This window comes from Durio zibethinus, chromosome 23, assembly GCF_047325235.1.
Source record: "Durio zibethinus cultivar Kanyao isolate XHJ-2024 chromosome 23, ASM4732523v1, whole genome shotgun sequence".
Classification (NCBI taxonomy): domain Eukaryota; kingdom Viridiplantae; phylum Streptophyta; class Magnoliopsida; order Malvales; family Malvaceae; genus Durio; species Durio zibethinus.
The window spans coordinates 7,164,694-7,176,802 of NC_143184.1; the positions used below are offsets into that span (position 1 = coordinate 7,164,694).

The 12,109-nt window shown below is 33.5% G+C and overlaps 3 protein-coding genes across 3 annotated transcripts; all 3 read right to left on the reverse strand.

Moving 5' to 3' along the window:
* Positions 1-2,902: 2,902 nt before the first annotated feature.
* LOC111314433 (chloroplast envelope quinone oxidoreductase homolog) lies at positions 2,903-5,272 on the reverse strand. The gene is made up of 4 exons (XM_089752154.1): positions 5,108-5,272; positions 4,581-4,722; positions 4,274-4,364; positions 2,903-3,683 (listed from the first exon to the last, which is right to left on the reverse strand). Exons 1-4 carry the CDS (start codon positions 5,171-5,173, stop codon positions 2,996-2,998), a joined length of 987 nt encoding a protein of 328 aa, XP_089608280.1. The 5' UTR covers positions 5,174-5,272; the 3' UTR covers positions 2,903-2,995.
* A 1,276-nt stretch (positions 5,273-6,548) lies between these two features.
* Positions 6,549-8,458, reverse strand: LOC111314434 (uncharacterized). Its single transcript, XM_022915804.2, has 2 exons — positions 8,212-8,458; positions 6,549-7,201 (listed from the first exon to the last, which is right to left on the reverse strand). The coding sequence occupies exon 2, from the start codon at positions 7,184-7,186 to the stop codon at positions 6,737-6,739; it is 450 nt and encodes a 149-aa protein (XP_022771539.2). The 5' UTR covers positions 7,187-7,201; positions 8,212-8,458; the 3' UTR covers positions 6,549-6,736.
* A 147-nt stretch (positions 8,459-8,605) lies between these two features.
* Positions 8,606-11,992, reverse strand: LOC111314432 (UV-B-induced protein At3g17800, chloroplastic). The gene is made up of 2 exons (XM_022915799.2): positions 11,423-11,992; positions 8,606-9,667 (listed from the first exon to the last, which is right to left on the reverse strand). The coding sequence occupies exons 1-2, from the start codon at positions 11,833-11,835 to the stop codon at positions 8,869-8,871; spliced, it is 1,212 nt and encodes a 403-aa protein (XP_022771534.2). The 5' UTR covers positions 11,836-11,992; the 3' UTR covers positions 8,606-8,868.
* Positions 11,993-12,109: the final 117 nt, after the last annotated feature.

Here is a 12,109-nt window from a genome sequence, read left to right on the forward strand (position 1 = left end):
ATTTGTTAAAATTCTAAGATATTTAATTATTATTTGGCTGAATTAATTTTTTTTATTCTTATACGAGCAACCGGACAAAATTTTGATCCTAAATTGAAATTTTAACTAATTTTAATACCTCTCTTTCCCTTCCCATTAATGGCTAGCTAGATAAACAACTTTCAATTAAATATTCATTTTAAACATGAAAAAATATTCCTTTTATTTTAACTTTTTAGCCCGAAAAATTAGATAAAATAGTAATTAAAAAAATAAAGAAGCAACAAAAATAACATAATCAAAGAATCAAGTAGTTTGCCTTTAAACCATCAGCACCTCCGCCATAACGTTTATATTGAACAGCATGCATCGGATTCTTAGCCCTTTTTTTCTGTGTGTGAAAGCTCCTTTTAAGTTTATTGCAAGGCAAAAGGGAACGAGTGAGTAATAGAGAAAGAGAGAGAGGGAAGGAGCAGGAGGCGTTATCGGATGGTTTATTTGCAGGTAAATTCTTGAATTTATAGTAACCAGACATGAAATTTCTCCACACGAGACTGGAATTTTTTTGAATTTGGCGTGTAGGTGTGGAATTGTTAGGTTGTAGAAGTTTAATAAGTATTTTTTCAAAATTATAATTATATATAGTGGATGATATAGTTTATAAATTTTATAAATGAAATTAGTATGTTGTCATATTTTTATTTAATTGTTATAAAGTTTATTAATCTTTTTAAATAAATATATAAAACATATATATGCAATAGTCTTTTATTTAATTTCAGTGGCGAAATTTAAAAATTTTGTTATTAATAAATAAGATGATAAAATTTCTTTTTAAATGGAGAAAACAAATTAAAACAAAATAATACCTTGAGCCAAAAATTTTTATTTGTTATTTTTTCTCAATTGCTGATAAAATACTTTTGTTGTAGTGATTGCTTTTTCATTGACCGGGCTAAGAGTGGAATCAGATAAAAGGTTGACTATTTGTAAGGTTGGTAATTCAATTTAAATCCATCAGGTTTCGATTCACTCTAACTTTATATTTTCTTTTTTAAAATTAAGTTTTTGAGAATTTTTTTTTTTTAAATTAAAGTCAGATTTTAAGTAAATTCATCTCGGTTTATATATATAATATTTTTTGTTATTTATTTAATGTTAAATTTATATATTTATTTAATATTATATTATTTTAAAAATTATATTTTATTAATTTTGAATCGAATTAATTGCACTTTTATACATATATAAGTCGAATTAAAATCGGATATAAAAAATAATATTTTAATATTGAATCAGATTAAATTAAAATTTTTATCATATAAGATTAGATTGGAATCGAGGTAAGTAAACACTTGCGTCACCTCGACGTGTTACCATCTCTAACTATTTCTTTCCATGTAAATAAATAGGCAAGTTCATATGGGATGAGATGAAAACCAGTAAAGCATAAGTAGTATTTTGAGGGGTTATTGGCGTTCATACAAAAACACCCTTACTTTGATTAAGACTGCATTGATTTTAGTTTTTTCGGATACAAAGAGAGATTGACAGTATATTTGGTAGGAAGGAAAACATTTTGAATGAATGAAAAAAAATGAGAAAAAAATAAAAGGAATGAGAGAAAATAACATTATTTTTCTGTTATGTTTATTATGGCTAATGGAAAATAGAGGAATAAAAAAATTATAAATAAAGTTATAAATAAAATTATTAACTTAAGTTAAATGAGTTTTCTTTTTATATTTGAAGGGATTGAATTTAAAAAGAATAAAAAGGTGCAAATTCACCATTTTTTTCATCCTCTTATTTTCTTCAAACCAATGAAATGATGGAAAGAACCACTCTTTTTCTTCCTATACCCTTTTTTTTCTCTTAACAAAGCCTAAAAAAATAAGTAAAGCACAAATTGTGTGGAAGATGGAACCTTAATCTTGGAAAAGAAAATTTGTGGGTTGGGAAAATTCACTTTCAAATATCATTGTTTAATGTTTAAGCAGGAGATGTTGATTTTGCACCTTGTTAAAGTGTTTGAGTAGTAGGAAAATGTAACTTTCTGACATTGATTAATTCTTATTTTAAGCATTTTGGATAAGAGTGTATTAATTTTAGTCATAATACCCTCTTTTATTGTATACTTTCTTTTGGTATAAGCCTCTTTTGATTTGTACTATGTCGACAATGGTTATTAACTTGTGGCGGACCATTGAAACAGGGAATAAATAGAATATATAAGATCTTGCGATAAACACTAATTTCTTTTGTCATGGATCCTTCATTTGATAGAGACTGAACTTTTTTTAAGTTTTTTTATTTTTATATTTACTTGATTAAAAAAATATTACGTTTATAAATTCTTTTAAATTCAAATTAAATTAAAAAAACATTATGCTTATAATTTTTTTTAATCTCATAATTTTTAAGTGTTCGTGCAAATATTATATTGATTGATTTAAAAATAAATATAATTGATAAAGATAAGATTCCATAAACAAATTAAATCTTGACAACTACATGTAGAAGGTTGGGCTACAAACACTATATTCATCTGTATTATCTACAAGCACAAATATTAAAATCTTTTGAATGGGTAAAAATCTATATTTTGTTTATTATATTTTTAAATTACAAATTTTAATATTTTGTAGTATAAATATTAGTGATGAGATTCATTGAAATTATGAATAAGAATTTTAATTCCATTAAAAGATTTTTATTAAATGAATTGATTTGATTAATAAAATTTATTCAATTTAAAAATAAAAAATTTAATTCAATATAAATTTTATAAACAGATTAATGCTGTTAATATGTAAATTTCAGTTATTTTTACCCAAAAAGAATTTAAAGCTAAATTTTGATGCAAGCTTTCACTAGTAATGGTAACCAGGCCGTGATCTCAATCAATTTCAAGCAAAAGATATGAGAAAAACTCACAACAACATTTGCATTGTTCAAAGTACTGAGTGCTTATGAATATAAACATCTACTGCAAGTATCAAGTAATCTCCATGAACTAAGGCTCCACAATAATCTTCCCAGTGGCATGGCCATCAATGCTCTTGGCCCATGCGTCTTCAGCCCTACTTAGAAGATGCTTTGAATCGATTACTGTCTTAATCTTGCCTTCTTTCACCAACTTAACAAGATAATCAAGGTTCTTCCTCTTAGGTATCATAAGCAGTGGTACCAGCCGCTTATTGGAGAAGGTAAGCATTTTCAGAACAAAAGTCATCACAGCACTTGCATCAGGAGTAATATCTATTACCTTCCCCTTTGCACTCAAATTAGGCTCAAAGGTAGACCAAGGAATGCCCGTTGCACAGTGGATTACTGCATCGTATTTGCGACCAGAAGGGCTCTTCAGAGCTGCACCATCAGGAGTCTTGTAGTCAAGAACCTCATCGGCCCCCAGGCTCTTGACTAAATCCATGTTACGAGCCCCACAAGTGGCTGTTACATGTGTGTTTCCAAGCTTTGCCAGTTGAAGTGCATATTGACCTACGCCACCTGAAGCAGCAGTAATCAGGAGGTTTACTTGTTGGCCACTTCCATCAAGCTTGACCCCAGCAAACTGGGTGAGTGCCTGGTAAGCTGTGAGACCAGCAACGGGCAAACCTGCACCTTCAGCAGCCGATACTTCTGGAGTCCTTGCAACTGTCAAACTTTCCTTAGCCACAGCAAATTCAGCTAGTCCACCTCCACTCTGTCATTGCAAAAATATATTTCATAATAGAAGATGACCATAGCAGATGACATAAATGATGCTGAATTGCTGAAAAAACAAAATAAAATCACCATACTACTGGCCCACAGTAATGATATCTAGGTCTTCTCTCAGCCAAATGCTTCACATAGTGATTGTAAAATCAAATCACTTCCCAAGAAATGATAGACGTCACATAGACAAAGGATAATTGCATTCAAAACATGATAGAACTGAATATGAAAAGTAAGAACGTGCAAAAAATCGGGGATTGGGTATGTTCCTATAGCTTGAACCAACAAATAGGCCAGTGGAACATGAAACATACATACGTTTCCCTCAAGCAACACCATTAATAGAAGCAAAGATGCAAAGCCAAATGTTTTCAAAGAAAGGCTTACCATTTTAAAAGTTAATCTTTCTAAATATTTATCTATTATGCTAGTAAAGTGCTAGTGCTTCTTCCACGAAGAAATCTCCTTTTGTGATTATTCTCAGAGTGATCAAGGACATGCTAGTTGAGAGCCTGCTAGATTGGGCTTTTATGCTTATTGAAATTTTAACAAGAAAAAGAAAAGAATAACTTACAGAATGGCTAAGTAGAGCCACAACTTTATCCCAGCTTTATAATTCTTGACTGCGGATCCAATCTTTATGACTTCTCCTGCTACATCAGTACCTGCTCAAAAAAAAAAAAATCTTTAGCCAATGATTGAAAAGATGCAACCCAAATATCAGCAGAAAGAAAACGGCAGTGCTTACTGATGATCTAAAGTTGGATACTTTTAATATAATTTGCTAATGATAAATGATAGCGAACCAAGTTTGCTCTTAAGATATTAAGTCTTTACGTTTTGAAGCGGCCAAAAGGCAAGAAAAAAAAAGAGTAAACTACCAGGTATGTAGGGGAATTTGCGAGGAAAAAGTGGGCGCAGCATCCCTTTCTGCATCTTCCAGTCAACTGGATTTAGACTAGTTGCCTCCAGTTTTAGCAAAACTTCATCTTTTTTTGGAGTGGGAACCGGAACTTCAACATGCTGCAACAGGCATATCAAAGTCACAGCCGTTATGACATCGAGTCACTGGCAATAATTTTTCAAGTTAACCAAGCAAGAAAATGCTGGAAACACATTTGCCAAAATATGTTTTAACACAATTCGCTGTCAAGTGGTGTCAAGTGCCAACCTCTCAACTTTCCTAGTGCCTTCCGGCCCTTGTACAAATTATCTGGATGCTTTCAATCACTAATAAGATGATAAATTTTTGAAAACCTTCTTCCCCCTTCCTTGATCAATATATACAAGCACTATATTAACAACCTTTACTGAAACGTCCATCTTAAACATGAAAAAATATTTGAACCCAGAAAATAATATGATAAAGTATTTACTAACGAAAGCGAAAAAATACAATCTAGATTACCTTCAAACCAGCAGCTCCTCCGCCATAACTACTATATTGAATTGCATGCATCAGATTCTCAGCCATTTTCTTGTGAGAGGAGATAAAAACGAAGCTCTTTTTTAAGTATGCCGTAATGCAAGGCAAAAAATGTGAACTGAGAAGGATAAATATGGAAGGCGTTATTGGATTTGTAGTAACCAGATAACCAAACGGGGGACTACGGATAAATTGACCGATATACCACTTAACAATTTTGCAGGAAAATCTTTCGAATAGATTTTATTTTACTAAGTTTCGGTGAAATTGGTAGATTCCAAGGTTTTGGTCGGTAGAACTGAAAAGTGAAAAGATGAAGAAAGATAGAAGGAAATGAATTTTAAGTTGTTTGATAAGAAAAAAAAACGAGAGAAAAAATTAAAAACATTTTTTTTTTACATTTATTAATAAAAATAAATTATTTTAAATTAAAAAATTTATGGTGTGAACATATATTATTTATTTATAAAATTGTCAATCGTATTTATATTTTTTTTCATCTTAAATTATAATGATAAAATCATATCATTTTTATTATTTTTTTATTTTTTTGACTCTAACAAATAATAGATAAGAAAATTAAAATTTTTAATTTTTTTTAATCTTTTCAACCAAAAACACCAATAAAAAATATGTATTTATCTTTCTACTTTTTTTCTTTTAATTTTTAATTTTTTTTATTTTTCTTTACATCCTATACAGTGAAGCCTAAAAGTTGATTTACCAATACGAGCGACATTATTATAGGAAATCATTCATAGCTCCGTCCAGTAATATTATTTTATGTCAACATTTTCCTATACGCCAGCCAGACAAAAAACAGTATCCAACAGTCTTAACAAATGGCAAGAAAAAAAAAATTCCAACTAGAGTCGTGTGGTTGCATATCAAAAATTTGTTTTTTTCCCAACGTAAGGTTGTTGCCTTGGGTGTTTTTTTTTTTTTTTTTTTGTGCCAAGAAGTTTTTGCCGTGGTTGAGGTTTGAATTTTTTATATGCTATTTTCTTTTAATTTTGGGATTGTTTTCAATATCCTAGAAAATGTTGAAATTTTCTGGCTAAAAAAAATGAAAATGTTGAAATTTTCGAGTTGTCGGTTAAAATTTCGGGTCTTTGTTATAGAGTTTTTTTTGCTGCACACTTTCAACTTTAGCATGAAAGAATTTTCCATTCTAATACTAAATTTCAGACCAAATGCTGATTCAATTATTTCCCTAAAATGGAACAACCTCAAATTGTTTTGAGGTGCCCTGTGAGATCTAGCACATTCTTATGGTCAACGTGGACTTGTCCAAGAAAACAGACATCCCATACAACACAAAATTGTGTGTTTTTGTCTATGGCGTATAGATTCATTTCCTTTTCGTGCCTTAAGGTGCCTCTTCTTCCTTGTAAACGTGGGTCATTTTCATAAACAAGAACAGTAAACAAGAACACCAAAGCATGGTCTTTTCTTAAATATAAAATAACAATGATCAAAGGCATAAACCGTTAAACTTTGGTCAAGAGATTGATGGAAAGCATTTAGTTTTCCGAGACAAAATTGTTGGTATTTTATCCTAAAAATTTTATATAACAACCAAGCAACCTGATATTTTGTGCTTACACAGAATCAAGCATTTTCCGTAACATATCCCAAAGCATACTTGGTATTATTCCACAAATCTATCACCACAGTCGAAATCATCTCTGCAAACCCTTCAACAATCTCTGGTATGTCTGTTAACAACTCTTCAAGGGATGTTCGTGTCTTCTCCACAAGTGTACCAAAAGCTTCCCCGGAAGCAGAAACAAACGACGTAACAGCTTCTGTGAAAAGATTAAAAACGGAAGAGATGAGAGAGCCTGTTAGCTCTATAATCAGCTCTAGGAAGTAGTCGAAACATGACTTGATGGCTTCCGCAAGTTTTTCTAAAGCAACCCCGAGGGCTTCACCAGGTACCTTGAAAACATGGATCAATAACACAAGAAAGTAAGCTGTGGCGGTGAAGATTAAGCGAGTAACCAGGTTTGATAACGTACTGACTATGGAAAAAATGAGTTTGAGAAGGAGAGCTAACATCTTCTGCTAATTGTTCTGAGAGCAACAAAAGAGGAAAAAATAAAAAACTAAAACTTGAGAATGAAGGGAATGAAGAAGAAGAGATCAAGTAGTTTTCTATGGAAGCTTCACTTGGTGCAAAATTTCCAAAGTGATGTAGGAAGTATTTTTATTACTATATGGACCGTTGAAAGGTGAAACTTGGTCATCAGATGCTCTGTTACGCGTGGTATTATATGGAGTAGTTGTCTTCACTTCTTGGAAATTCAGACGAAACTAAATCACATTTGGCTTTCAAAAAGTGTTGCTCTATTATTGATCAAAGCCGTGTAGGAAGGGTACAATTTTCTTGACTATGATAAACAAAGCTTGATTGCATCAGACATGAGATCTCAACTATTATTGTTATAGACTTGAGGGAGGACTTCATGAATTGCCAAAGTTCACAGTTTAGAAAATTATTTATAAAATGACTTATTGACTCTGTACCACTTTAAACCCATTTTCCAAGTCAACTATAGGTAACAATATCTAAATCAGAAGCAGCATCAGATGTTAGAGAAACATGATTTTAAAAGTTTCAAGAATTTTTAAAACAGCAAGTTGCTTCAAAAGAAAGTGATCATCCATGTTAATAGGTTAATTACTTGAAGTGGAGGGAGTTCCAATCCAGGTTTCTAAGCAATGGTAATTTAGGTTACTTGAAGTGGCTGTGCTTCCAATCCAGGTTTCAAATAGGAGCTAAGAAAGGACTGTCAATTCCAAACATCTTGCCACGCTAAACCCTTTTTTTTTTTTTTCTTTTTAAACGTTTTCTGGGTTGAACATTGAATTTTCAATGGATCACTCTCCCCTCCACCGGAGTTTTGGATATTGAAGATCAGCCCCAAAACTACATGCATATAACCTGGTAGAGAGACACAATATAGAGTGAAATAAATACCCACCTAAGCATTTGGCTTAAAGATAGATTAAGTATCCAAGTCCGAATCCCCCTTAATGGAAAACAAGAGGAAATAAAGAAAGAAAGCATCTTCAATCATTACCTTGATGGTTATGATATATTGGCAAAGGAGAATCCGGCTTTGATGAGATCCTCATTCCTCAGTGCACAATAAATGGAGTCTGGGAGAAGAAATTTTTTCTTGTAGTGACTTTATAGGAAAACTATGAATCACTCAACTCAATCAGTATAACCATGAACAGAGAAAGATGCAAAAAATCCCAATAGCCGACACATTAATGCATAGAATTAATTCAACAGAACACTGTTATTAGGTATCGGTGCAAGTCTAGAAGAGGCAATCTCAACACATCTCTGAAACTTTCTTAATTAAAATAAACCCCCAGAATTCTAAACCACGCATTTACACTTGACATTTTTACATATATGCCGTTGAGCAGGAACATTAACTACAACTGGTTCGCTTAACTCTCATATTTTGTCATCAAACGCGTAGAAAGCAAGTAGAATGATCTCATTGATGTACTAATTACAAAATGTTACACATAACGATGATTGCTCAACCACTGCAACTAGAGACGGTAGAAAAGTTTTATACTGTACATTATTTAATGATACCAACTTATACTGTACAATGCGAATTGCTGAGTGCTTGCAGACCAAAGAAACGAAGTAGAAAATATAACTCCTCTGTACAAAGAGACTTTACTCAACTGCTATAACTTCCCCTCCTCCCCAGTCAGTTGTCCTTCAGCTTATATACGGTGTCAACATATTCTTCTATCTCCCAAAGAAAAGAACCAAAGGCAACAGCTTCCAAAACTAACCTCTTAAGGCTTGAAAAAGAAGTCAGAATCACCTCATCAGTCTCCAGCATACCTGTCTGCTCATCTCCGAAGAGTGCACGGCTGTGCTTCTCGATCAAACTGACAGCCTCTTTGGATTTCAGCTTGGCACACCTCTGCAACGTCTCAGGGTCAAATCCCATCACATAACACCTTAGTTCTTCAAGATTCTTTTCCTGTCTAACTGGTCCTTTACCCAATGAAACAGATTGCATGTCACTAACATGACCAAATATGAGACTCTTAAATCCACAAGGTAACAGATCTGGAAACTGAAGGGAGTTCCTATGATTCAGACGCTCTTCATGAGCCAAAGTTAGGCATCTTTCCAGTTTGTGTCTAGAGGATGCAGACTTGAGAAAATAACCATACAAGATGGAGGCTGCATAAACTCGGCCTAGTTGGAGCCGTTGGATCTTTGTAGTAGCCCAGTTGTCTGTAACACTGGAGTTTGCTCTCAAGCCAATAACAGTACTGACATGTTCCTTAACCATCTCCAAAACCTCAATGCTATGGATGGACTCTAGCTCCCAGTCTTTTGAAGGCCATATCTCAAGTCTATCATTGTAAATGCACCTGGAGAGCCTTGGAACCAATGGTACTCTGATTTCGGAGAATTTGTAGAAGATTAACATATAAATAACATCTTCCACAGCAGCTTGGCAGTCGTGCTCTTTCACTTGAGCAATCCTTCTGGCATTTAGGAAAATCTAATTAGGTCAAAAAAGGAAAAAAAAATTAAGAGAATGTGATATTAAACATCTACAGAGTCAAAGTAACCAACATACAAATTTTGAGGTATTCCAATGGCAGCTCATTTATTAGAATGATAATATTGCCAGCTAAAATAACACCTACTTCATTGGTGGTTAATACCATTACAACCATCACCTGGGTGCATCGTAAAACATGTCAAGCGAGGGATTTGGAGAGCTCCCTTTCAGCACAATATGCCAGAAAGTCTAATTGATATCACCATAAAACATAAAATACAATAAACATCATTTCTAATCCAAACCAACAGAAGAGTTCCACAAACTAACAAGTTAACCTATGATCACAGCATGAACTGAAAAAAAAAGAAAGATTACTTGCATACCAATTACTAATTACATATTTATCAGAAGAAAGATGAAATTGGCAATAGAACAGGGGAAGAAGTATCCAATAAGCATCTATTGGGGAACAAGTATCCAATAAGCATGTAACCAAAGCTTTTACGTACTTCCATTCTATTACCAGACATGATTTAGTTGCATTAGACCGAAGGGAACATAAAACTTGATAAAACCCATTAGCAGGTTGCCTTTGTGAGACTCTTAAGGAATGAGTGGTTCTTATCTGTTTATAAATATCAATAAGTTTCCCAAGCTTTTCATAGCTTAAAATTACAAGTGAAATATAATGACCACAATTAATGTAAAGAGGGAAAGAACTGAATAATAAGCTTCAATAGTTAATGTGTTCAGCCTTGAGAATAATAACAGAATGAAGAAAGCATAATCGCTAGCTGTAGCCTTGGCAAAGATGAGCCCACTGTTTGTGATTTTCACATCATATGACTTTCAGCCTCACTAAGACGTGGCAATGCTTCATCTTTACCAAGTAGGCTTCACTACAACTGGAGCATCAGCTGGGAAATATTTAAGTAGGAACATATCCTCAGATACTGTATTGTGGAAAGATAATATAGATGGATTCTTTAATAGTATATTATGAAAGAGAAGTTGATAGACATAAAGGATACCCAAAATAAACGTGACTGTAAAATAATTAAATAAAAGAATTGATGCATATTCAATGGATTTCACAAATGCCCAAATAGATGTGTTGCAAAGCCAAATAACTTTGGTAATACCACTGACTCTAGAAAAATTATGGTCAAACAACTTTCTTATTCAAAAGGCTTACCATAGTCTTAGAATCAGTCAATCTTCAAGGCATTAGGAACAATAACATCTATAAAGCACAAAGCCATACATGAGACTGAAATATCTGACCCTTGTTCATACCGAACTATTCATATCATGAATGATCCATCATTAATGACCTTGAAGTCCATGCAATTTTCATGACTTTCTTCTCAGATTGTAAGTAACCAAAGGAACCCATCAATCAAAAAAGACTCTTCATCTGATGGATCTCATTTAGCAGACCAAGACTACAAATAATTAAACAAGCATACTACCATATAATTAGAGTTCAATTCAATTCAAAACATTCTTGGCTTGACATTCCAATGTCCAAGGGATTTGAATAAAAATTGAAATCAATTGGCGTCATTGCTAAATCAAAGATGAATTCCACAAAACAAACATTCCAATACTAACCAGCAAAAATTAAAACTTCCCTAGTCACAACTTATCAACCTAAAATAACCCCTTCAAAGAACAAATAAAAGTTAAGAATTTTTTTAGTATAATAAAGAAACCCAACTGTAATACAAACCTGTGAAGACAAGCTTCATCAGAATTCAAGCTGAGAGACATACGAGCGACGGCGGCGTCACGATCACAGGCTAGCCGTTTAAGTTCATCGGCGGCGGCGAAGTGAAAGAACTGTCGTTGGTTCTGAAGAACGCTGCTTAATAACTTCCCCGGAGCAGACCTTGGCTCAAGAGGCGCGTTCAAGCTGCTAAAGTCGCAGTGGCTAGCCCCGGCGCTGGCTTTGACCGATGGTTCCTTCCGATTACTGAAAGCAGTAGAAGAAAAGCCAGTCGTAAGTCGTCTCCGGTGCGAAGAAGTAAAGTTGGAAGGTAAATTCCGAGGGGTAAAGACGTAGGGCCCCTGGGAGTTTTTTACCGCGGATGGTAAAAAAGACGAGACAAAAGAGGCTTTGTGGAGGGAGAGACTATGGTCCATTAACTGCGAAGGAGAACCCCAGATGGAATCCGCTGAAATTATGGGAGATCTTTTTTTTGTAGGAGAAGAAAAGAGGAGGTAAGGTTTATGGTTTTATGGCTGTTAGCCTTGCTTAAAAAGATCTCCTTTGGATAGGGTTTTGATGGCTTTTTTGGACTGAACACCAAACTTTTTTTAGATAAACAATAAAAAAAGATGAGAAATTGTTATGGCTACTTGAGCTGGATGTCAATGTTTGTACAACTTGCCACGTTGAGAAAATGATTGGTGGCAA